Raw genomic sequence first — 26,281 nt, 5'->3', positions numbered from 1 at the left:
ACCACTGGAGGCCCGACCCCCACCCCGAACCACCGCAGAAGGACAAGGAGCGGTGACGACCAGGCCCCCCACCCCCTAAGTCACGGAGTTAGCTATGGGAGACCAGAGAGACTGAATTCTTCCAAAGTTACTTGAACTTTGGGCTGACATTTTTTCCAAGCTGATATGTTCAAGCAGCAGATTTCTGTGTTGACTTATATTTATATTTTTCTTGTTTTTCCAATTTATTAAAATAGTTTTTTTTAGCAATACAAAGAGTTACGAAAATGATAGATACTAATCCTCCTTCTATATCGATGGCACTCATGTCACCAAGCACACAAAGTGACTGTGAAGCCATGATTGAAACCTTAAGCCAGACTGATAGATCGGCACATACCTGCTGCCAGAGAGCCTGGACAGGTGTGCAGAACCACAGTGCATGCATGTAACTGTCGGGTAGATTACTGTCACAGTGCTCGCAAATGTCTGAGTTACTGAGACCCACCTTGAACATCCTCTGTCCAGTGTAGTAAATTCTGTGTAGAGTTTTAAAATGGATTAGCTGCAGATTTGGACTTTTTGTCAGTTTAAAGGTGTTTAGACAAAGTTCTGACCAGAAGCTTTCATCTGTGCTGATACTCAAATCTGCATCCCATTTTGTTGTTGGAAGGGCAATATTGTTATCTAAATTACATAAAAGTTTGTATATTTTGGGGAGAGTTTTATTCATTGAGAAATTAATCAGAGTGGTAACTACATCTGGTAGCTTTAAATCGTCTCTGTATTTAAACCTTTTGGTAATAATTGATTAAAGTTGCTGATATTCCAAGAAGTTATTTATTCTATGTTTGTCTTGAAGTTCTTGGGGAGTTATGAATCTTCTATCAATAATTCTGTGCTCTAGTTGTTTTACCCCCTTGCTTGCCAAGCTGGGAAGTGTATCATTTTTTTGTTTATAAGGATGTCGGGGTTGTTCCAGATGGGTGTCATTTTGCACGGTTGAATTGATTTGATATTTTGAGAAATTCCCACCAGGATGTTAAATTGGCGTTTATATTAATACTTTTGAAACAATCCTGTTTTTTAACAGCTAATAAATGGTAGATCTGACAGGTTGATCTTTCCACATAACGCCTGTTCCAAGTCTAACCATGAGTTGGTTTCTGGATTATTTTTCAAATATTTTAAGATGTATTGCAATCTATATGCAAGAAAGTACTTGTGGAACTTAGGTAATTCTAATCCTCCACAGCTTTTTGCAGATTTTAAAGTTTTTAGACTAATTCTTGCAGGTTTATTGTTCCATAAAAAGCTTGATATGGATGAGTCTAATGTTTTGAACCATTTTAATGGCGGTTGTGTGGGAATCATTGAGAAGAGATAATTAACTTTAGGTAAGATTTTCATTTTAACCGTGGCTACCTTGCCCATAAGGGACAGAGGCAGGTTGGTTCAGCGAGTTAGATTGTCCCTTTGTTTTTCAGCAATGGGGTGTAGTTTAGCTGCACCAGTTCTGATAGTTTGGGGGGAAAATTGATACCTAGATATTTGATATTTCCTGATTTGACTGGTATTGTGAGTCTTTGTTCCGCATTCCTGTTGAGTGGTAATAAAACAAACTTATTCTAACTGATGCATTGGGGTTGTGATATATTTTGATCCATTTGATGAATGATTCTCCAAAACCAAACTTATAGAGGGCAGCAATAAGGCACTTCCAGTTTACTCTGTCAAAAGCTTTTTCAGCATCCAGCGATAATATAGTCTTTTCCTGGTTTTTAATGGTGGCAAAGTCTATTATATTAACAAGTCTTCGGAGATTGTCATCAGAGTGTCTGCCTTTGATGAATCCAGTTTGGTCGAAGTGAATTATGTGAGGAGTGATTTTTTTTTTTTTTTTTTTCTATTCTCTGTGCTAGTGCTTTGCAGATGATTTTTACATCTGCATTGATTAGAGAAATGGGGCGATAGCTTGAAGGACTAGTGGGATCTTTGTCTGGTTTTAGAAGAAGGATTATGTTGGCTGAGTTCATGTTAGGTGGCATTGATTGGCTCTCATTGATAGATGTGACGGTTTTATAAAATGTTGTTCCCAGAAGTCTTTATAAAACTCAGCAGGAAAGCCGTCAGGTCCTGGTGCTTTACCATTAGGCATAAGTAACAGAGCTTCATGAAGTTCATACAGCGAGAGCAGAGAGTCTAAGTTTGTGATTTGATCCTCATTTAACCTGGGTAGGTTTACATTATTAAGAAATGAGTCAATACTTCGATCTGACGGATTGATCTGTGGTGTGTACAAGTTTTTATAAAAGTTTTCAAATGCTTTATTAATTTTGACCGGGTCATGGGTGACATTTCCTGTTTGGTCTGTAATAGAAGTGATTATTGATTTTTCTCTATTAATTTTAAGCTGATTAGCCAGAAATTTGCCAGATTTATTAGAGTTTTCAAATCTTTCAAGTCGTAGCCTTTGTATTTGAAATTGTGTTTGTTTATTAATGATGTCATTTAACTGCAGCTTTAAATTTTTCAGATCTCCCAGAATGTGTTCCTATGCAGAAGCACCATAAGCAGTCTCCAGGGTTTTGATTTTATTTTCTAGTTCTAATAAATCTGCTTTCTCTTTGCGTTTTTTATGTGTTGAATAAGAGATGATTTTCCATCTTATGACTGCTTTTGCTGTTTCCCAAAGAAGACATTGTGAAATATCGGGAGTGTTGTTGAATTCTAAAAAGGTTGCCCACTCTTTTTTAAAGAATTCAATAAATTCCTGGTCTTTTAACAGAGACGTATTAAACCTCCAGGTTGTACCTGAGCCAGTTTATTTGTAGCGCTTGATTGTTTTTGAGACTGAACTGGGGACACTTTCAAAGTTTTCCCAATTTTTCGGACTGACTGACCTTCATTTCTTAAACTAATGGCCACTAGTTTTTCTGTAATTAGATGCTTTTTTTGGTCATAATTCAAATTCTAACAGTCTATTTAGTAGGACTATCAACTGTGGATCCACCTGACTTCTGCACAACACAACTGATGGTTCCAACTCTATTTTTAAGGCAAGAAATCACTTATTAAACCTGAAAGGGCATGTATTTCAGGTGACTACCTCTTGAAGCTCATCAAGAGAATGCCAAGAGTGTGCAAAGCAGTAATCAAATCAAACGGTGGCTACTATGAAGAACCTACAAAATGACATAGTTTCAGTTGTTCCACACTTTTTTTGTTGTGTGTATATAATTCCACCTGTGTTAATTCACAGTGTAGATGCCTTCAATGTGAATCTACAATTTTCATAGTCATGAAAATAAAGAAAACTCTTTGAATGAGAAGGTGTGTCCAAACTTTTGGTCTGTACTGTAAGTATGTATGGACCCCCCTCACATTTACACCAGACACTAATGATGAGATCCCGTAAACGCTGGAACTCCAGTCACGCCAAGAATCCAAACAACGCCAGAGCCTCCAGCCACGCCATGACTCCTTACCACGACGGATCAAAATAAATCCTATTACTTACCCACTCACTTACCTGTGTCTTCCTTCCAGGTTCCACGATCTGGGTGTGCCTCGTCCACTGGTCATGTCATGGAGATTTCAAACAGGTTCAGAAATATGGTTCACATTTTACATGTTAGGACACAAAAATACACAATTCATGTTTGCTGAACTGACTGTGCTGGCAAAATAAACAGGTTTATAAATAAAAATATTTTATAAATAAACATATTTATAGTTTTAATTTCAAATATTAACCACACACTTTGTTTCCATTTCATGATAAAAAAAATGGAAATTGTCTCTACTGTCATGGTGCAGGGTGGCTCGAGAGCCGGTTGGACCCAGACGCAGAGGTGGAGGCATGAGGATCAGAGTCTTAGAGGGTTTAATGAACAAACAAAAGGCGCTGCAGAGCAGGATGACAAAACTAAACAAAACTCACTGTGGCGTGGAACAAGAAACGAGGAACATGGCATGACAAGGACAACCAGGACAGGAATAACTAATGGACCAACACAGGAGGAAGGCAGAGACAAGACTTAAATACAGACAGGGCAGACAAGACACAGGTGGACACGATCAGGGCTGATGGGGACCAAAGGAAGTAAAACTCAAGAAAACAGACAAGACAGGAGACTTTCAAAATAAAACAGGAAACAGAAACAAGACAGAACAAGGACCAAAAACAAGACAAGTTCAAATCATGACATCTACTTTGTTAAATTTGAAACCAATTTCACTAAAGAGAGGCAAATGTTTACATTTTTAATTTTTGGTCAAGTGGGGCCACTTTTTTACTTTTGATAAAAGATTGTAGTATTAATAAGAGTTTTAAAAAAATGGGCAAAACTTTTTCTTACTTAAAAAATGTGCAAAAATTTGTTGGTCATCGACCATAACATCATTTCCTGTAGGTGCAATGTCATCTCTGCTTGTGAAACGCCTCCGCTGTGAAAACACTTTGAAATGCACGCTTTTTTTAAAGAGTTGATGAGGCCGGACAGCGCTTCTGTTTTGAACCATGCACTTGTTTGTTACCCTGTGTCTTCTGAAAACAAACCATTGTAACTGAAAATGTATCAATCCAATTGTAAAAAACTAGTTTTTTGAGAAAAATGTATTGCAACTATTACATAAGAGACTGTTAGAATCTAGAATAATCAAGTTTTTGTTTTAGATGTAAAGTATTTTAACTGATATTATTTTAACAGTTGACACAAGAACAGGCAGACGGCTGGTTCCAACTGCAGCAGGTTTATTAGCTCAGCTAAAAGTCTACAAAGCTAAGGGTGGGTTGCTGGGAGATAAATGGACTTAGAATTCTGGAGACCAGAGGGGGAGACAGAGCTCTGACCTTTGACAGCAGTGGTTGGGATAGGCTCCAGCAACCCCTAGACCCAGAAAGGGATTATTTAGAAATTAGATGATCAAATTTTAATCTTTAAATATTTTTGATGAATTATTTTTAAGGTAAGTTAAATGTCTACATAATTTTCCCTCTAAAGATGTTTTTTGCTATGATTAGATTTGTATTTTTACATGTGTTAACCTCTAAATAAACTAAACTAACCACTGAATGCTTTTCTCTCTGTGGTGGATGAAAAAAAAAGCTTGATGGTGTCAGTATTGTGACTCCACCTATAAATTTCGTTTAAATACGTTCTGTCCTCTGACATTTCTGCTTTCAACATCACCTCCTTCATACTGTCTGAAATAGAAGCCAGATAACTTTGCAGCTTCAAAGCAAAGTTGACCCCAGAGGATTTGTCACATTTCACAGTTGCTCTCCATGACAGTAACACAATGGACTGGATACTTTTTGCAACTCCTATCTGGTTGGGTAAGACTTTTTTATTTTTCATATTTAAAAAATGTATCTGCAAGCTTGAAAATTACATTTTACTTTAGTTTTTGTCTCCAACATTTGTTCCCGTTATTCAAGAGCATCAATTTTCAATGACAGTTAGTGGTCATTGTGTTATCACGGCTAAAAATTTGAGTTTTTGCTTTCCCAAGTCATCATCTGGGCATTAACCCCCCTGTCTGTGTCAGACTCTGTCTTTTTCTTTCAAAAATAATATAATAAGTCCATTTAATTAAAAATCCTCCAAGGATTAAATCGAACATTGTTTTTTTAAAGCTGTGGAAAATGTATATATTAACACAGAAAATGATTTTTATGCACAGCAGAGAACAGTAATGACCCTAATATGCAAGTAAACATGAAAAATACCATTATTGACCACTTAAATGGGCTTTTATTAAGTTTAGGCTTTTGAAAAGATGGCAGAAATAGTTTATTTAAAAATAAAATGAGGACGCCAACACTTAAGAGCTGTAATAAAATATGATGTCGTTTTCCACACTTCCTCATCAAAGTACGCAGTTGTCATTTTTGTGATCCTTAAACTAAAAATGAACTGAAATCTAAAGAAATTGTAAGATTTTTTATTACTATAGCTGACAAAATTTCCGTTATTGACAGAATAAGCATCAAGTAAATGGAAAAACTTTCCTTTTTCCTTTTTTTTTTTTTTACAATGTTTTTCACTATGGAAACTCATCCAAGGTTGAACGCTGTTTCTGTCAAACTTTATTACCAAAAAAGACTAAAAGACTTGCACAGAACAGCCAATTAAACTGACTTTAACCAAAAACTGGTGGGGAAATGATGCCGTGCAAACAAGAAGGGAGAGGGGAAATGATGGGACGCTGAGAAGGAGATTGTGTCAGTCTCACTGACAAATATAGAGAGAATAAATAGCTGAAACCGTATGAGACAAGAGCAGGAAGCATTTTCTCACACATACAGAAAATAAACAATTGAAGTAATAATAGAAATAAAAAAAAAAACTTCTTTAATGGTTGAAGCTGCAGTGAGAAAATTGTATTAAAGTTGAAGTCCCTCTGTTCCACACCTGCGAGGAATGTGTTCTCTGCATTTGACTGTTTTGACCCCTTACTGCCTAATGTCCCAAATACCAGAATGATTTGGATTTGAACTCACAACCTCCCAGTCTCAGGATGGACACTGAGCTGGTGACCTGAACATACGGGTATTTTTCCACACCAGTGACCCCCCCCCCCAGTCATGATCACAGAGGACATCACCACAGGACCATCACCACCTGACTAAAGAAGAAAGAAGGCAGCCAAACCCAAAACCCCCCTGCAAAGACCCTCATTCACTGGTGTGGAGGAAAACACTGGACTTTAGAAACAAATATAAAACTAAAAGTAATATGAATAAATCAAATCAATAATAGTAGACAAAAATGATCTAATAAAAACTATTATCCTGGATAAAACATAAAAAAGTATACATTAAAATAGTTGAAATATCATTTGAACATATAAATATTTCATCAGCAGGTTAAAAAATTAGTTTTTTTTCTTAAATGTATTCAAAGGAACATTGATTAGTACACTCATATTTTCTTAACATCACGTTAAAGTATTTAATTTGGCTTTTTAAAGTCTTTTCAAAGGAGAAGTACAAGAAGAAAGCAAGGAAATGAAACAAGTTCTACATGAAACTAGTTCTAAATCTAATAAATGAATGAATATCTATTGGTTACATTTGTAGGTGAAATTCCTAATATCTAAAATTCTTCTTTCCTCATTAGTATTAGAAGCTGCACTTTGTTTCAACATCGATCCTGTGGCTTGGAAGTCCCTGAGTTCAGGAGAAGCAGGTTTTGGCCACCAGATGGTGCTAAGGCAAGCAGAGTAAGTTCAAATCTTAAAATTTATAAGAAGTGCCTATCTAATTCTGCACTTACAGTAACTATTTCTTCAATTTTGATTCATCAGAAGTTTGAACTCTTCAGTTGAAAGACAGCAGGTGTATCTGTTGAAGTGGTTATTGCTGCTGTCACAAAGGTTTTGCACTAAGTCTAAGCACAATATTCTATGTTGTATGAGAAACCTTTGTAAAAAAGAAAAAAACAACTCATCATCCTAACACCTAAATACTTTCCTGTTCCCGTAGTTTGCTTGTTGGTGCGCCTCTTCAACAAAACCTGAGAAATCGAAGAGGAAGTATATTGAAATGCTCCAAAGAACAATGTGTAACTGAGAACATTTCGGGTATGTATAAATGCTTTCATCAATAATAGGATAAAGTTTTTACCTTTGGATTGGATTAAAACAGATAAAGTGATCAAAACATAAAACTACAAAGGCAGACAAACAAGATATATGTCTAGACATATGTTTATTAAACTTTGGATGATTTATTGTAACTTGATTGGACAATGAAAATTTTAAAATAACAGTATATACATCCACAGACACATGTCAGTAAAAAAAAGCCATTATAATGGCTCTTATGTCTATTATGCTTGTATTATTGATTAATTGCTTGAAATAGAGTGGTAGGAAGCCGACTTCTATAATCTTTCCTTTCTTTAAATACATTTTATGATTATGTATGTTTTTAATCTTTGCACTGTTATGTATTTTGATTTTAATGCATTTTTCCAGTTTTGTGAAGCACTCGCTTTGCCTTGCCTTATAACTATTTTTATTTAACAATCATAACCTGCTTTGTAGCTTCTAATTAGAGGTATTTATACTTTGCCAGTCCAAGTACAGATCATTTATGAAATTCATGAGTATAGATAATATGAAAGGTGAACATCTTACACATGAATGTATTTTCTCAAGCATTTGGGACACAATCATTAGCTTAAAGCATAAGAGCAGACATACTATAACCTTTATAGCATGTGCTTCTGTTGAATGGGAAGTTGGGTAAAACGTGCTTCAACTCTGGAAGTTGTGGATTGAAATGAGCCAAATATGCTTAAAATTATTTTAAAAAAAATGTTTTTTTCACAGATGGAATGTTGGCAGTGAACATGTCCCTCGGTTTGACAATGACAAGTGATCCGTCTACACAGAACACTTTGGTGATTCATTAAAAGCATTGATTTCACAGGAAGAACATTTATTTTTTAAATAACTAAAGAGAAGACTACAGTTAAATTTATTTGTGTGTGTTTTTCCCATTTCAGGTGTGTGGCCCAACCATTCCCACTGCATGCAAACATATTACCATGTATAATGGCGTGTGCATCGAGTTGGACAGATATAACCGAGTGACACGCCGTTTTCCATCTGTTCCACGTAAGTATAATCACTTGTGAAGCCAGACACACATTCATAACAACATCCTAAGTGTAAAACTAAATCAGTTGTTCTTTTGATCCACCAAAAAAAAAAATATATCCTTGATGTAAAGAATAATATCAGAGAAGTATTAACAGTACCTTCTTTCCTTTTTCTCAACAGAATGTAAAAAAGCAAACATTGCATTTCTATTGGATGGCTCAGGCAGTGTTTCTGGAACAGACTTTACCAAAATGAAGGAATTTGTGACAAATCTCATCAGTTCACTTCAACAAGAAGATGCAAAGGCAAGTCAGAGACACAGATCTCAGTATTTCAGTTACCTTTATTTGTTGCTTTAATGCCAACACAAGTGATCCAATTTTATTCCTTCACAGAAATGTCTTTTCAAAACGGTTTGAATTACAAAGTTTTGCTAAATTTATGGTCTCTGATTTTTTGTCTACAGTAAAACTACATCAGCATTATTCAGTTGTACTTGTAGTTTTCCTTTTAAATGCATCTCAGTCTCAGCTTTAAAAATCTTTAATAATTTTGTTTTGCAGTTTGCAGTTGCCCAGTTTTCTAATTTGTATACAATCTACTTTGACTTTACAACATATTCCCCCAATGACTGGGAGATAAAAGTTGACAATATAAGGCAGCTGGGTGGCAGAACATATACAGCTGAGGCCATCAAGAAAATTGTGTAAGTACCTTTGTAATCTTATTGCAATGCATATGTGACCAAGGCACCGTCAGTGCAGAGTGGAACCACCAAAACAACAATGGCTGAGACAATAAAAGCTTATAAAAATTTAATTTAATGAACAAATTTAAAATCTAAAATTGTAGTTTTACTCTGATTAACTGGACACAAAATACAAAAAAAGAGATGCAGAGATAAAAACCGGAAGGCCGAGCCGACCGCCTGTGCAGGAGGGGAGGGAAAGAGAGAGGGCGTGGACTAAGCCAGTAAGAGGCAGCGCACATCACCCCAGTCCGTGCTGAAAACAACTAAAACAAACCCACACAAGATTAGGAAAAAAAAACATGCCAAAGAAACTTCCACTACACACTAAATGGGGAATAAACAAATGCAGTGAGGGAACTGGAGTGAGGAAGACGCTGCCACCAGGGGCCCCCCCTCACCGACACCACACGCACCGGCGCCCGACTCAGACCTACAAAACAATAAGATAAATCAGAGTTAACCACACAATACATAGATCACTCTAAAAGCACATTAAAATGTATAAAAAAAGGGTGGGTACAGAACACGCAGTGGCTCATGACATCTGCAACACGTCCAGCCGCTTACAGCATCACCACGCAAAGAGGCAGCCACTGTCTGTCCACTCACTCCCTGTTTCTTATATAGGGACAGACACAGCTGTACCAAATCCCCAATCAGCAGGCCTACACCTGTCACAGGCAGACCTGCCGGTTACACATACCTTTTATTTGAATTGTAACTACAGAAATGGACTTAGCATGCTTGCTTGTGTTCAAATTTAAAAGGTAAAAGTACAATAAAGAGACATAACTACAATACACGGCCATTTTGCTGCAGTAAACAGTTGAATGCCTTTAAATATTTTGAGTAAATATGTTGAACATTGTAAAATCATGTAAATAAAACAGATAATTTTTTATTGTAGAGTCACTATTGGCACAGATTCTATGCTAAGGATCTTACTTTTTTTTCCCATTAAAATAAGCCAAAACTGCATTTTCCAAAGGAAAAAAAGGGTCACCTTTGGTACAGATGTACTTTTCTGGAAGATCAGATAAGCTGCAAAATGTAACATTTTTCATTTAAGCATCTTTGAGATAAATATTGCACATTTATTAAGATTTTTCAGAAAACTATAAATGTGGTTTGATATTGGTTTATTTCAGAATACACTATCACCAAAAGTATTCGCTCACCTTCCTTGACTCGCATATGCCCTGAGGTGCCATCCAATTCTTAAATTCAATGTGATGACAGGCCACCTTTTGCAGCTATTACACATTCAACTCTTGTGGGAAGGCTGTCCACAAGGTTGAGGGGTGTTTTTATGGAAATGTTTTCCAAAGGCGGATTGGTTAGGTCACATATGACGGTGGTGGAGAAGCATTCAGAGTCACTGGAATTAAGGGGCTAAGCTCAAGTCCCGCAAGTTAAACTAATACATTGAAAATAAAAACGTAAACATTTTTTCTCTCCAAATGTTCCATTAAAAACATCTTAACTCTCAAGATCTTTTTTTAACAGGAGGGAAGTTTTCTCTGGCGTGTCTGCATCCAATGTGGATAAAATTTTGATAGTTATTACAGATGGAAAATCAGATTACCCTGAAAATTTGCCATCAGCAATAGACGACGCTAAGACAAAAAATATTGTTCGTTATGCTATTGGGGTAAGTTAACTTCATTTGGTTGGTTTTATTCAAATTTAACACATTTTTTTTTGTTACGTCAAAATTAATAAAAGTTGATTAAGTGGCTTTTGTTTTTTTATTAGGCCACTTTTGCATAACAAAATTTGAGTATAGTGACATTTAAAAAAAAAGTTGGTCTCTACAGGAAAATGTCACACTCATGGATTTCTTTAAAGTTAATTTCAAACATTTTTTATCTTTCTAGGTGGGCAGTGCATTCAAGTCCTCTACAGGAAAAGACGAGCTTTACTCGATTGCATCTGACCCAAGACAAAAGCATGTGTTTCAAGTAGAGAGCTTTCAGGCACTTGAGAACATAAGAAAAACTTTGCAATCACAGATTTTTCCCATTGAAGGTACTTTTAAGATTTATTATTACAAATCTAAATCTAACTTAATGTTTTATGTTTTATCAGTTTGCCATAGTTCTCACAATAAAACTTAAAATGTAGTATATCTTAACTTATCCGTGTACTTATGGAATTTCTCCATTATATTGTGTTGAAAAATGTAAAGTTATGTATTTTGACCTAACAGGATCTCAGACTGGTGGAAACACACTGAAAATGGAAATGTCCCAGGAGGGCTTTAGTGCTGCTTACGGGCCTATGGTGATCATCTGAACTAGACATTTTAATAAAAGTATGACAGAAGAAATGTCACTAAACACGTCTTCATCCACAGGGAATTCAGATGGGAATTGTTGGTGCCAACCAGTGGAAGGGAGGTTATAAGAGATACAACAACAGCGCGAGTGTGTCCTATGGGTCTGAGAAAATGGAGCCTGACAGTTATCTTGGTAAGTTGAACACAAAGTTTTATATCTGCAACATTGTTCTTTTTTTTAAAAACATTTTTTAACAATTTATCTCAAATATTTGCAGTGGAAAGTGTGAGCAGAGAACAAGTTAAATTTCAGCAGTTTCTGACTGCAAAACTTTAATGTCTACTAAACTGTTGAATTTTAGGTTACTCCATGGCGGTTGCTACGACTACTAGAGGTGCACTGACAATTTTGGGGGGTCCAAGATATCAGCACAGAGGAGCTGTAGAGGTGGTTTCTGGGGACACATTTAAACAACTAATCAACCCCAGTCAACTACAGGTATGTGTCACAACCAATCATAATCAAATGTGAACAAATCCACCCCAACACATATAAGAACATCTGGTCTTAACCTAGAATAGGGTTGGGATTATGTAAACATGATTAATTTGATAAAACTAGATATTTAGTTTACGAAGTAAAAACAAAAGAAAACGTATGAAAATTCCTAAACCAAAACCTTTCCTTCTTGTGGTTTCAGGCTGGGGAATATTTTGGCGCAGTGCTTTGTGCCATGGATGTGGATAATGACAGCTTCTCTGATCTGATCCTCATATCTTCTCCGATGTATAAGGAGGCTGACAGAGAAGGACGAGTCTATGTCTGCACAATAGTTCTGTTGGTAAGCAATGTTTAAATGTGACATGAATCTGCTGATATGGTCATTTTTGTCTTGTCCTCCATGAATGGTTTTATCTGCTCCTACAACAAGAACATAGAGTGTTCCTTTGAAAGACCATCCTCACAAACCATATTAAGAGGAGATCCAACAACCAAGGGACGGTTTGGATCTGCTCTCGCTGTTCTGCCTGATCTGAACATGGATACATTTAATGATCTAGCAGTTGGAGCACCTTTAGAGGATGATGGTCAAGGCAGTATTTACATATTCCACGGTGAACGGGACAAAATTATCAATCCTTCCTATTCACAGGTGAGTCATATCCATGACTGAAGGTTTCTGAAAGTGCGTCCAGCTGTCTTGTTCTTATAACACAGAATCTCCATCCCACAGAGAATCTCTGCTTCTGAAGTGCAGTCAGGACTGAAGTTCTTTGGCGTCTCCTTCACTCAGTGGTCTTCTGATCAGAGTGGTGACGGACTGCCTGACTTAGTGGTGGGTTCAAAGGGCACAGTAGTTTTTCTCAGGTGAGTTCTTCTTTGAGGTGTTGCACCTTTGCTAAAGGTGCAGGCAGAGGAGAAAACTTTAAGACAAGATTATCCACCATATGTCTCCAGTAGAAGCTCACTGTTTAATTTTAACATAAAGAAAGATGTTGATTTACCTCTATCACCTTTTATTCTGCTCAACTGTCATATAATTCCCAACTCTCTGCCTTTTTAGGTCCAGACCTATAGTGACTGTGGAACCTTCTGTTACCTTCAGCCCAGAGAAAAATTCAACCCAGGAAGAAAATTGCTCAAAAGATCTGAAAACCACAGCCAGAGTCTGCTTCATCATGAAAACACGAACTGCTGTTGACACAGGTTGTTTTTCCCTCATTTTTTTAATCATTAATACTTTTTCCTTCCTTAATACTTTTCCTTAATGCACTTTTTTTTCTGTGCATTAAACAAACCTATCTGTTTTTTTCAGCTCAAGCAAAAATTACATACACTTTAACACTGGATGCCACCCGAAAGTTACCAAACAGCCGAGCTTACATTGCTGAGAAACAACGACATCAGACTAGCTCACTTGAAGTTGGCTTGGGAAAAGCTGAGTGCCAGTCCATTGAATTTTTCATTCAGGTATGACCTTTTAGTATAATAACAACATTAGGATATAAATAATGTAATGTGGCCAAACTGAATGTTTATTTATTTTACTTTTTCTTCAGGCTTGTCCAGAAGATGCTCTGAATCCACTTAACAACAAGCTCAGTTTTACATTTGAAGGTTTGCCTTCCAGCACAAATCTTAGACCAAGTCTTGGTCATCAATCTATGACAACCTCTCACCCGGTCAGTGACCTTAAACTCTCATTACATCCACCAAACTTAGTGCTTAGTTTTGATTATCTTCTTCAGATGGAGTTTGAGATCAGCTGTGGCGCTGATCAGACATGTATGGATAACCTGAAAGTGGATTTCAACTTCAGCAGGTGAGGCTAAGATACAAACAAAAACCTTTATCTGTAGTTTAGGTTGCAGGAATTTGCCTTTAACGTTTTAGTTTTTAGTTATGGAAAAGTGCATTTACATAATTGAGTGTATATGAGAACTGGACTGATTGATCCCTCTCCACTCATGTTCCAAACGGGAAGTACCTGCTTGCTCCAAGGAGCCAAAGTCCCATAGACTTCTATTAAGAAATAAACAGCTATTACTCAGCCATTCTATTTTTCTTTATTGCAAGTTGTTTACATAATAAACTGGCCAGTCAGATGTCTCAATAAAAGTACCTGGTTATTATGTCACATGTTCAAAGTGTTTGACATATTCTTTCTTACCCTGCTTTCCAACAAAGCGGCACTCATATTAGGAAAAAATGGCGACTGACTGACTTTTTTTTTTTGGAGCTGGCAGTAAGCAATCTGTAATGTCTGATGGCACGCTCACTCAGTCCAGCTCTCATATACAGTCATTGATTCATTTGCAAAGGGTTATTCATGGTTTGCGCTTTTACTTGAGCTGAACTGTCATTTACAACAAGGACAGTGTAAAGTGTTCCTGCAGATTCAAAAGTTCCTGAATAATGAATTGAATTCATTAAGATACTTGATGTCATTATCTTTACTTTAACTTTAAAAAACTGACGGTGAAAGACTTTGACATGTTCAGGTAGTCATGGGCTTTTCTCTACAAAATAATTATCAAAGTGTTTCATGACTGTTAAATGTGGAAAGATTTTCAAATGTTCATGCTGTTAAACTGAAATTTAATATGTAGTGTGGTTAATCTACTTACATGCATTTTAATAAACATAACAATTAACATAAATAACATAAATAACAATTGGTGAGTTTAGTGTATGTTTGACTTTTTATGATCCTTTGTAAATGATCCCTTTTGATCAGGTCTGTCTAAAACATAATTGTTTTAGGAACTGAACAGTGAAAATGAGAACACAAGCAGAAACTTCATTAATCAAATTAAACTATGGCAAAACATTTGGATTAATTTATATGTTTCAATATAAATCGTCCAGCGTTCATATAATGATTATGTTTTTAAAATAGAAATAGATAATTTTTACTTGTTAGATTAAAATCCATTTAAAAAGGATTTTATTTCTCTGCTTAGCAAAATCCACACATCTGCTAGTTAAGCATCCATCTTGCAGCCAGGATTTGAACAAAAATGTTTTCATGCAATGTTTGAGGATGGCTATATTGTTCATTTTGGTTTTTTCTGTCAGCTCTGCGTTGGTTAAAGTGGGCATCGATGAACTTGTGAATGTAACCGTATCACTGGAGAACAGAGAGGAAAACTCCTACAACAGCCATGTTACTCTCACATACCCAGCTGGAATCTCCTACAGGAAGTTCACCATCATTAAGGTAAGACATCAAGATCGCTTTTAGTTTTTCATTTTCCTCTCGATTTAGCTTTGATTGAAGACTTTTTTTAAACAGGGGAGAATTGAATGCAACTCTTCAGACAGTGAGGATGGTAAAAGTCGGGGAAACACACTCTGCACGGTTGATAAACCAATTTTCAAAAGCAAATCTAAGGTTAAGACCATTTTTTTCACTGCAAAGGAGGAATTCAAAGGAAGATTCCACCTGATGTTTCATTTGTTTGTTTTTTAAGGCTATTTTTATAGTTTCCTATGGGATTGAAACCAACAGTAAAGTTGGCAGACAGATCTCCATCACTGCTAATGCTTACAGGTATTTATCCTACCACATATTATGATTGTATCCAACATATGTGCTGACATGCTGTTCAATTTTCCAGTGGGAATCAGCAGCACTCCTCTTTGAGTGAACTCTACAAGAAAAAGGAGATTGATGTGAAGTACAGCATTCTGGTTACAATCGAGGGGTTCGTCTTGTCACAGCTAAACTTCACTAGTTTACTGAAAAACTAAAAAATGAATCCACAGTTGTAGCAAAAAAATAAAAACATAACTGTGTAATGCTTGTTAGGTCCCACATCTACAGGAACTTCTCTTTTGGAAAAGACTTGAAGAAACCATTCCAACAATCAGCAGAGGTAAATGGCTTATGTATGGTATTAGGATACGTTCAACTTTGAAGTTAATTTACTGTCAAATATATCTGGTGATTATAGATTAAAGCCTTTTAAATTATTTTTTTCAGGTTACAAACAATTTCAGGGCATTAAATCTGACTGTTGTGATCGAGGTTCCTATAAAACTCGGAGACAAAGACATTTGGGGAGATGGGGAAAGTCTGCAGGTGAGCTATAAAAGCCAAAAATGGTAACTATAATAGATTCAAGAGTTCAAGAGTATTTACCCTGATCTTAGGAATAAGTCTTAGACTCCCGTCATGACTTTAGATGAAGCGATTAATCCTGTCTTCCTTCAGATTCCAGATTGTGAAAGTGTCAAAGACGATAAACCGACCATCACTGACTTTACTGATCAAGTAAAGAAGACCAAAATAGTGGTAAGTGATGTACCTGTTATTGGTGTTATTAGACTAAAAATGAATTCCAGTTCAGCTTTCTTTGCCTTTATCACCTACAGGACTGCTCTGTAGCCACATGCAGGACATTCAAGTGCAGAAGGTTCATGGAGAAGCAGGAAAAAATAACACATACCATCTCTGCCAATCTGACTTCAGGGTGGATAGAACAGGTAAGTGACATGCAAGGATGCCCTGTTATTATACCGTAAAATATTCTTTCTTGACTCCAAGATGTAGTCCTGTAAGTATGTATAGTTTTACTTAAATAAAACTAAAAGGTTAACCTGGAATTCTTTTCTTTCTCTCAGATTGGACTTTCTTCCTCCAGATTCCTCCTGATCAGCACAGTCAGTCTTGAATACGACCAAGATCAGTACATCTTTTTCTCCACAACTTCCACCCACAAGCCTCCTGTTCGCAAGGTGACTGAATATTCTCTGTTCTTGATCTAAAAGACACTTGTAAATGTTATTTAAATTTGTTTTGATTCCCCTTTCAGCTTGAAGCAGAAGTGGAGATTTACTCTGAGCCAGATTTCACTAAAGAGATTGTTGGAGGATCTCTGGGAGGGTTGGCGTTTGTGGCCTTGGTTACTGCTGGGCTTTATAAGGTGAGAGACATTTTAGATAAGGAAAGCTAACAGCAAAACATAATCATTGATATCTTTTCTAGGTGTATTAAGTGCAAAAAGTCTTTTTAGGACATACAGAAATCCCTTTTTTTCCAGGCTGGATTCTTTAAGAGGAAATACAGTCAAATGATTAATGAAAATGCAAATGCAGCGGATCCAGATGCAGATCCAGATACAGGAGCCCCCCCAGAGGCAGAAATCCCATTCGTCTCATCTGCTGTGGATGTAAACACACCTTGAACTTTGTATTAAAGCCTAGCTTTTATTTATTTTTGAGCAAACTATGCTAAATCTTTTGTTTTGTGTTTTTTTTTTTTCAAAGGATGTATCTTTGCTGCAAGTTTGTTTTTTTAATGAAAAAATTAGTGTTTCCTTCTACCCACACCATAAATTCATTATCTTAGCTTTGCGAAATATGCAAGTGAATGTGCCTACAATGAGTAAATCAATAAATAAAATATTTAAAATGAAGAACAAAAATTTCATTTGTAGCCTAGCAGAATGGACATGATGCCAGATGATGCTCCTATTTTCAAGACGCCCAGAAAAGCCAGGGGGTTTACAAGTCTGTAAGTTAGACAGATAACCTTTTTCTAACTTGTCCTTCACCACAGGCTCATGGCTGTGGTGAAGGACTGAAATGCAGGTGAACCGGGCTTAAGAGCTGGATCTTACAGCTTTTATGAATAAACCCAAAGCATGACAAAACCATGAACTAAGTGAGCAAAAACAAGGACAATAACAACTGATGACCTGAAAAGGTTGCACTTGACATCAGGTGAGACTGGAAAGAGGAAAAACCACATGAAAAACAGAACATGTACAGAAACAAGATCAAACAAACCAAACCTCAACCTCTGCTGAAAAAGTCCTGCCTTTGATATTATAAAGGTCCATTCTAGTGAGGTGAGGTTTACGGCTGGTGAACCACTGATGTTATCAGTCAGATTTACAAACATTACAAACACACCATTTGATTGGCATCAGTTAAAAAGTGTTGTATAAAATTTAGTTTCAACATTTTTCTTCTGTATACAACTGTAGTACAGAAATAAAAAATCCCCAAAAGTGTTATTTTTGACTTACATTTACTTATAAATGAAGTCCGTCCACCGCTCCCTCTGAAGAAACACTTGGATAACCTGTTTGTAGAAGTGTAGAACTGTTTTAAAAGTCTCTCTGTCTCAATGCAGATCACTGTCAGTGACGTGTCTCCACAAATTCCTGAGTTTAGACACGTAATCCTCCATTTAGAAAATGACGCTAAACAATATTAAAGAACAAATGAACAGCTTTACTTGACTTTCTACCACTAATTCTACTAATCTTCAGCCGTGGTGTCACATTCTCTGAGATTACCAGCGCCCTTTGCCTTGAGCAAGCGTACTTCATGACTCACGAAATGCATTTCTTAGGAACATTTTTAGCAGATAAAAAACACTAAATGGGTCTCAAACTGGCACCTATGTAAAAGAGAGTTGGCAAGGAATAAAAAAGCTGAAGTAAATTAAAAATAAATTGTCTTTTATGATCTTCATGTCTTTAGGAGCTGGTGATTTGGTAATTATTGGAAGGTCTAGCATTCCAGAGGAGGACACATAGTGCAAGTTTCCTTTAACAAAAAAATAAGCTAGCAAAAGATTGTATTTTATATGTAGAAAATACAATGAACGGGCTACAGGCTCCCTGCTGAGCTCTCAGCATGATTGAGGGTAAGAGGGGGGCGGGGTTGTTCAACGCCAATAGTCCCACCCACAACTCAGAGGGGATTTTTGAGGAATTATTGCTGCTCTGCGAAAACTATGCCAAGGAAAACAACAAAGATTACTTTTTTTAAAAACCTGATAAAAACAACAACAGCCTAACTGCTTAAAAAACACCAAGAAGTTCTACAAAGAGCCTAAAATGAACCAAATCTGAACAATTAAACATGGCTACCACTTTTGTAGAGTAGAACAAGTAGTTACACTGAAACAAATAAGTATTTGAACCCCCTGTGATTTTGCAAGTTCTCCCACTTAGAAATCATGGAGGGGGTCTGAATTTTTCATCTTTGGTGCAGGTCCACTGTGAGACATGATCTAAAACTAACTCTGGAAATCATATTGTATGACTTTTAAAATAATTTATTTATATGGTACTGCTGCAAATAAGTATTGGGTCACCTGAGAAAATCAATGTTGATATTTACTACAGTAGCCTTTCTTTGTGATTACTCAGGCTCTAACTGAGGGACGGAGGTTGTTCCCCAAAATCTAGCAATACATAACCCTGGTTATCCTCTCCTGAAGACAGGACAGTCGTTCTGTCCCATGTGCAAAAAAACACCCCCATAGCATGATGCTACCACCACTATACTTCACAGTAGGAATGGTATTCTTGGGATGGTACTTAACATTCTTCTTCATCCAAACACAGCAAATGGAATTGAGACTGAAAAGATTTTGGTCTCATCTGAGCGCATGACTTTCTCCCATGACTCCTCTGGATCATACTAATGGTATCTGATAAACTTGAGACGGGCCGGGACATGTGCTGGTTTAAGCAGGGCAACCTTCTGTGCCATGCATGATTTCAAACTATGACGTCTTAGAGTATTACCAAAGAAACCAGTGGTCCCAGCTCTTGGATGGAGCCCCAGTCCAAGAGAAATAGACAGTCATGTTTAGCTTCATCCATTTTCGGATTCAATTTAATTCAATTTTATTTATATAGCCCAATATCACAACACAATCATCTCAACAGCTTCATACCGGTAAATGTACAAAAACGTCAAATCAGTCACAAAACAGAACTTCTGCAAGAACTTTTCCCATAATTCCACATCAATGGACTGTCTTTACTTCTCCTGTTGGTGTAAAACATGTTAGATGACAGCAAAGCAGTTCAAACACTTGATTCTAAAGGGTCTATATCATGAAAATTAACGAGGTCTTTGGAAGATAACATTATTTCTAGAAATGATTTTCTCTGCCCAAGTGGCGTTTGTGTGCACACCAGAGGAGCAGCTTATTTAAAAAAAATATCAAACAATGAACAAGTAGATGCACAGATTAATGGAAGATTGGGCCGAGCACAGCCGATACCAAAGTTAGAGAATTATTTAGAGAATTTTCTATTAAAACTAGTAAGAAATTTAGCAAAGAAAAACAAAAAGAGGAAAATAATTTGTTTCATGAAATTGGTCTGAACATAAAGAAAACCTCCTTACAGTCTAAATTAGATAATATCTTTATGAAAAAGCTCAAGGAGCTTTCATAAGATCTAGAGCAAAATGGATGGCAGGAGAGAAAAATACAACCTATTTTAGTAAACTAGAAAAAAAAAAGACAAAGCAATTACAAGCTAATTAATTGAAGGAAGAGAATATAAAGATAGCAAAATGATTGAAAGGGATGTTTATACATTTTATAGTAATCTATACACATCAGCTTATTCCCCTTCTCATTCTAGTATCTTTCTAAACCAAATTTGTAATTTCATACCCACAATAGACAATAGCTATAAAGAATTCTGTGATTCAGACATAGATGAAGATGCTACTTTCTGGATACATTGCAGCTAGATTGAAAAAAGGTCTGTCAAAAATTATTGATGAAACTCAGTCAGGTTTGTTAGGAGGTACGCAGATCTATTCACAATAGCAAAAGGTTAGTTTTAGATTTAGTTGAGTATAGCCAGGAATTATCAATTAGTAGATTTATTGTCATGATGTAGCTAACTTAGCCGACCCAAATGCTGGAACCCGTAAGGAGACTTGACAGGCACTGAGGTGAGTAGGAAAAGGTTTAATTTTAACTGCAGGAATAATATTGAGTCCCAGGTTCTTCTGTGAAGGCCAGAGGTGTTGGTTGGAGGGTCTTGGCGGCGACAACCGTATGATTCGTGATGGTAGCCAGAGGGGCGATGGAGCGAGAGGTGGACAGCAACCAGTGGAGTAACTCGTGAGGGCGAGATCCTGGAGTGACACAAGACAAGGTAATTAGTCGAGGACAAAAAGGCATGAACAAGAATCTAGATGAGGCCAGGAGCTGCACCGTAGGAGTACAACGAACTAGCGTCGATGACAGGTCCGAGGTCTCCTTAAGAGTCCGCCGGCTGACGAGGTTGAGGAGGCGCAGCTGGAGGTACCAGGTGTAGCTGATGAGGGGGAGGAATCTGCCAGAGGCACCGTAACATTTATCCTGTTTTGGATATTTGCAAAGCCTTTGATTTGGTTGAGCACCCATTCATTCTAAATATTTTAAAACTGTTTGGATTTGGCTCAAAACTGATTAACTTGATAAATGTATTGTACAAAGACATTAATAGTAGTGTCGTTTTGGAACGTGGTAACTGCCCCAACTTTAATGTGAATAGAGGGATCAGGCAGGGCTCCAACAGCTCTCCCTTACTGTTCATTCTGGTTGCTGAACTGCTAGCAATCATGATTAAAAATAATAATATAGAAGGAATAAACATTTTAGAAAGACATTTAGTGATAAGCCAATTTGCTGACGATACAACTTTATTTCTAAAAAATGAAAACCAACTTCCAAAAGTTTTAGATTTGATCGCTAAATTCTCTAAAGCATCTGTTTTGAAACTAAACATGAATAAATGTGAATTATTTGCCCTCCATGACCATCCTGCTTAATCTATCTGTAACATTTTGGTGAAAACACAAGTCAGATATTTGGGTATTGTTATTTCCAAAGACAGAGAAACTCAAGTGAGAGAAAATGTGGGTAAAAATGTAGATAAAGTTCAAACAATTCTTAACTCCTGGCTACAGAGGGATTTAACTGAGTTTGGAAGAGTCCTCTTATCAAAGACAGAAAGCTTGTCCAGACTCATATAACCGGCCCTTACAATGGAGATTTCTGATAAAATCACCAAACACATAAACACCATTAATTTTAATTTCATCTGGAAAAATAAATGTCAATATATTAGACGAGCTGACGCAATAAAAAAGATCGGGGAAGGCGGTTTAAATGCTATAGATTTTTCAGTTATGAATGAGATTCTAAAAAAAATAGATGGTTAAATTCACTTATTTCAAATCAAAATTCTCTCTGGTTTATTGTGCAGGGCTGTTTTTCAAAAAATAGGAGGAATTGATTTTAGTTTATGTTGTGACTATGATGTTGATAAAACGCCTGTGAAATGATCTGATTATCCCAAACAAGTTTTTTTTCTTTGGTCTTTACTCTTCAAACATAATTTCTCATTTCACAATTCACCTTGGATGTTGCATTTATTTAATGTTCCAATGACATTCTTCAGAAATGAGGCCACTCTGGAAGGGCTATGTTTGGGAGACAAAAAATGAACTAACAAATTTTTTCGAGAGATTTTAAATCATTTAAATTACCCTTCCCCGTTAAAAAGAAAATGTATTTTTGCAGAATTGCAGCACCACAGAAGCTAAAAGGATACAAACAGTATATCTATCATATCCTGTCCCTCACAAAACAAAAGAAGTGAATTTTAAAATATTGAATAATATTTACCCTTCCAATGATTTTTTTACAGACCTTAACTGGGATAGTAATTTTAGTGCTTTTTGTGGAAATTATGTAGAAACTGTGGAACATCTTTTCTTTGAATGTTTGCATGTAAAAGAGTATTTGTCTTTTCATAACTGGCTTAAATAAAAAAAATATCATCATTAACTCTTTAAATTGGAATACGATTAAAATTAGATTACAATTAATTGATAAAAATCTGGACTTTCTGAATAATGTCCTCATTGTAAATTCAAGTGTTTTATAAGTACTTGTAAATTCCTAAAGGTGAAACCCCACATTAATGGATTACTAAAGCGTCCCAAACTATTCTCTAAATCTTTACATTACATGAATCAAAAGAATGCCCAGACATTGTGTAATTTTTTTTGATCTATTTGAACTTTTGTAATAGCCCTTTATTTTATTAATTTATACAATTTTTTAAAGTTATATTTGTTTTCATATTTGTTTCATATTGCTTCAATAAAAAAAAAGAACAGAGAGCTGCAGTAGCAGAAGCAGCCACAAGAGGGAGCAGCGATACACAGTAAAAGGACTGGAGGAGCAAATTACTGGGTGCATTGGTACGGTGGCCCAGAAGTACGGTGGCCCAGAAGGGTCACAACACAATACATTAACTTTACACACAACACATTAACTTTACACACAACACATTCACTTAACATACAACACATTAACTCACAACACAACACAATAACTCACAACACAACACATTAACTCACAACACAACACATTAACTCACAACACAATAACTCACAACACAACACAATAACTCACAACACAACACATTAAAGTGTGGGTGACATGGCCTATTTTAATAAGCCAAAATATAGTAAATAGTTTCTATTTCATGTTGCGATTGTTTTTAATATTTTTCGAAAAAGAATAAATAGCGAAAAACGCAATATAAACAACGAGGACGGCCGCCGGCTTCACGCATTCCGCCGAATTTGCGCCGCCCTGTTTGTGACGTAACGAAAGGAAGACAAGGAAGACAACATGGCTAGCACCGATAGCGAAGCACAGAGTGATGCTACCGTCTCTATTAGCGATTTATCATCAGATGAACAGAAAGATGAAGAGGAAAGTTGCGGAGATTATCATGATGATGAGTCACTTTTGCAACCGTATCGATTCGAAACCTTTTGCAAAAGTGAGGAGGATATAGCAGAAAGTAGTAGGTCTAGTGATCATGCCGATGACGATAGCCAGCATGAAGATTCGGCTAGACTCCAGTAAGTCTAAAAAATGTATAAAATTAAATTACTCCACTTACCCTAAAATATACTCAAAATGTCCCCTTTTGGCCTAATCTAAACAAAGGTAAACACTGGTTTTCAACCCAATTTACAAAATAAATGTCACAAAATAAAAGTTTCCCAGATGGTACTACTCTTTAGTTAACAAAGTCACTGTATACCATTAACAACTGTGGAACATTAACAGTTTTACCCGTTTGAACCCGTTTGAAACCTTTTCTCGTGCGCGCGCGCGCTCACACACACACACAGTTCAGTTTACTCACGGTACCGGCACCTCAAAAGCAAAAGAAAAAAAACGTTGCAGGCCTGTTGCTTCTCTTGCAAAACATTGAGTGCGTTGAAATACTCCAGTTGGATCCAAGGACAACAGAAAACACGACTACTTCGCCTCAATGTGATCCATCGTGATGCACACTAGCTTAGCAGCCTCCGCTCCCGACTCCAGCGCCGTCCTCTCCGACCCAGAAAACGGCTCGCTCGCTTCCAGCTCACCCGCCTTTCCTCGACTCAGAAGCCAAGATCCTCCTCCCAACTCTCCGTTCAAAATTCTTCGTTTGTGTCCCGGTTTTTGTCCCTTCGAAAACGCAGACTTCTCTCCTGCAGATCTGGAGGGAAAAATCCTTCGCCGTCCACCTTCTTGAACTTTCCCCTTTTCAGCAGCGTTTCTTGTTTTGGGAATTTTATACACAGATACACTTTCACTAGATGTATTGCTACATCCAGCTGCCACACAAAGACTTGGCATGTTGATGATTAACAGATTTAAACACGAGAGAAACGAAGACTACCTGTTTTGTTTACATGCTGTCCGAAGCGGAACTGCGAAAGTCAACGCCTTTCATGACGTCACAGGTCATATCGGGTTCACTTCCAGCCTGCGCTCTAGCGGCAGATCCAAATCTCTGATTCCTTCGAAAGATGTCTATTATTCATATGCTTCGGATTTTTTTCGACGCAAACTATTGGTATCAATAGAATCAGCGTTTAAAGGGCTTTTTTATTTGACAAAGTTGTTCAAAGCATGGCATCCACACTTTAACTCACAACACAAAACATTAACTCACAACACAACACATTAACTCACAACACAACACATTAACTCACAACACAACACATTAACTCATGGCCCAGAAGGGTCACAACACAACACATTAACTTACCTCACAACACTTTAACTCACAACGGAAGTAAAGCAGCAATTGAGGTGCTTTTATCATGAAATTTCCACTGGGCTGAGCGGCTAACTACCTATAAGAAAGTAATGTCACAGTGAACTGTGGAGGGAGCATGATTTTTCTACAAGAGAACCTAGCAGCAGTGTTGCCAGATTGGGCGGTTTTGGTTCTAAATTTGTGGGGTAAAAATGGCTTTAGCCGGGTTTTCATAATTTGGGCGGTTTTAGGGTCGGTTCTGCGTTTTTTCCCCCCTCATGAATATATAATAGCGGACTACGTTAGGCCGTGTGGCTGTGAACTTCTATGTACTGAAGCTCAGTAAACGCACCAGGCAGAGACGCTTAACGGGCTCTGTCATCTAACCTGTTGTTGGGGGGGTGCAACGCCCCGCCTCTTAAAAATTGTGTTCTTTAAAGCCTGACACTGCGGCTGCGTGTGGGATGACCCACCTGCTAAAGTTATGGTCTGATCGCTACATGGAGCAGTGTCTGTGTTTATCAATCCTTTTATTATTAGTCTGAACTATCTTTTATTTTGAAAAATCATCGGATTGGGTGCTAAATCAGTCCAGTAGGGGGGAAAACTCAACGAAAGCTGTGTATGCTTCTTTCTCTTGATCTAATAAAAGGAAGACAGTATTGAATATTTCTTCAGCGGACCGGCCTTCTTTCATTCATTGTGTGTGTGTGCGTGCGTGCGCGCGCCCGCCCGTGTGTGTGTTTGTTGGGGACCGCACGTGCATGTGTGAGGGGAGGGAGCGGAAGAAAGGAGAGGAGCATGCGTGCAGCGACAGAGAGGGGTGGGAGGGAGGAGTGTGCATTCATATTGTGTGTGTTCAGAGGAAGCAGAATCGTAATAAAGAGAAAGTTTCTGGCAACACTGCTGCTAGCTTCTCTTGTAGCAATAACATGCTCCCTCCACAGCTCACTGTGACATTAACTTCTGTTAGGTAGTTTGCTGCTCAGCCCAGTGGACATTTCAGAATAAAAGCACTTCAATTGCTGCTTTACTTCCGTTGTGAGTTAAAGTGTTGTGAGGTAAGTTAATGTGTTGTGTTGTGACCCTTCTGGGCCATGAGTTAATGTGTTGTGTTGTGAGTTAATGTGTTGTGTTGTGAGTTAATGTGTTGTGAGTTATTGTGTTGTGTTGTGAGTTATTGTGTTGTGTTGTGAGTTAATGTGTTGTGTTGTGAGTTAATGTGTTGTGTTGTGAGTTATTGTGTTGTGAGTTAATGTGTTGTGAGTTATTGTGTTGTG

General features: G+C 37.1%; 1 protein-coding gene across 1 annotated transcript; it reads left to right on the top strand.

Annotated features, from left to right (window-relative positions):
• The first annotated feature begins 5,164 nt into the window (after window positions 1-5,164).
• On the top strand, window positions 5,165-17,555 carry LOC101157165 (integrin alpha-M-like). Its single transcript, XM_078937065.1, has 30 exons — window positions 5,165-5,320; window positions 7,107-7,209; window positions 7,472-7,569; window positions 8,323-8,393; window positions 8,499-8,610; window positions 8,776-8,900; window positions 9,159-9,301; window positions 10,838-10,997; window positions 11,224-11,374; window positions 11,556-11,629; window positions 11,703-11,817; window positions 11,987-12,123; window positions 12,326-12,466; window positions 12,557-12,778; window positions 12,860-12,993; window positions 13,190-13,332; window positions 13,442-13,596; window positions 13,686-13,808; window positions 13,875-13,948; window positions 15,205-15,346; window positions 15,422-15,520; window positions 15,600-15,679; window positions 15,747-15,833; window positions 15,938-16,004; window positions 16,112-16,210; window positions 16,343-16,423; window positions 16,504-16,614; window positions 16,753-16,866; window positions 16,944-17,054; window positions 17,172-17,555. The coding sequence occupies exons 1-30, from the start codon at window positions 5,284-5,286 to the stop codon at window positions 17,313-17,315; spliced, it is 3,453 nt and encodes a 1,150-aa protein (XP_078793191.1). The 5' UTR covers window positions 5,165-5,283; the 3' UTR covers window positions 17,316-17,555.
• Window positions 17,556-26,281: the final 8,726 nt, after the last annotated feature.

Source organism: Oryzias latipes, chromosome 19, assembly GCF_053564925.1.
Source record: "Oryzias latipes strain Hd-rR chromosome 19, Olatipes_Hd-rR_3.1".
Lineage (NCBI taxonomy): Eukaryota > Metazoa > Chordata > Actinopteri > Beloniformes > Adrianichthyidae > Oryzias > Oryzias latipes.
This window is presented reverse-complemented; position numbering and strand designations above follow the sequence as displayed.

Excerpts from the sequence above, each read along its gene's own strand:
- LOC101157165 (XM_078937065.1), top strand. The coding sequence starts at position 5,284 with ATGGACTGGATACTTTTTGCAACTCCTATCTGGTTGG. Across the intron at positions 11,818-11,986 it reads GGAGCCTGACAGTTATCTTG|GTTACTCCATGGCGGTTGCT; the intron begins GTAAGTTGAACA and ends GTTGAATTTTAG. Across the intron at positions 16,615-16,752 it reads CTTCAGGGTGGATAGAACAG|ATTGGACTTTCTTCCTCCAG; the intron begins GTAAGTGACATG and ends TCTTTCTCTCAG.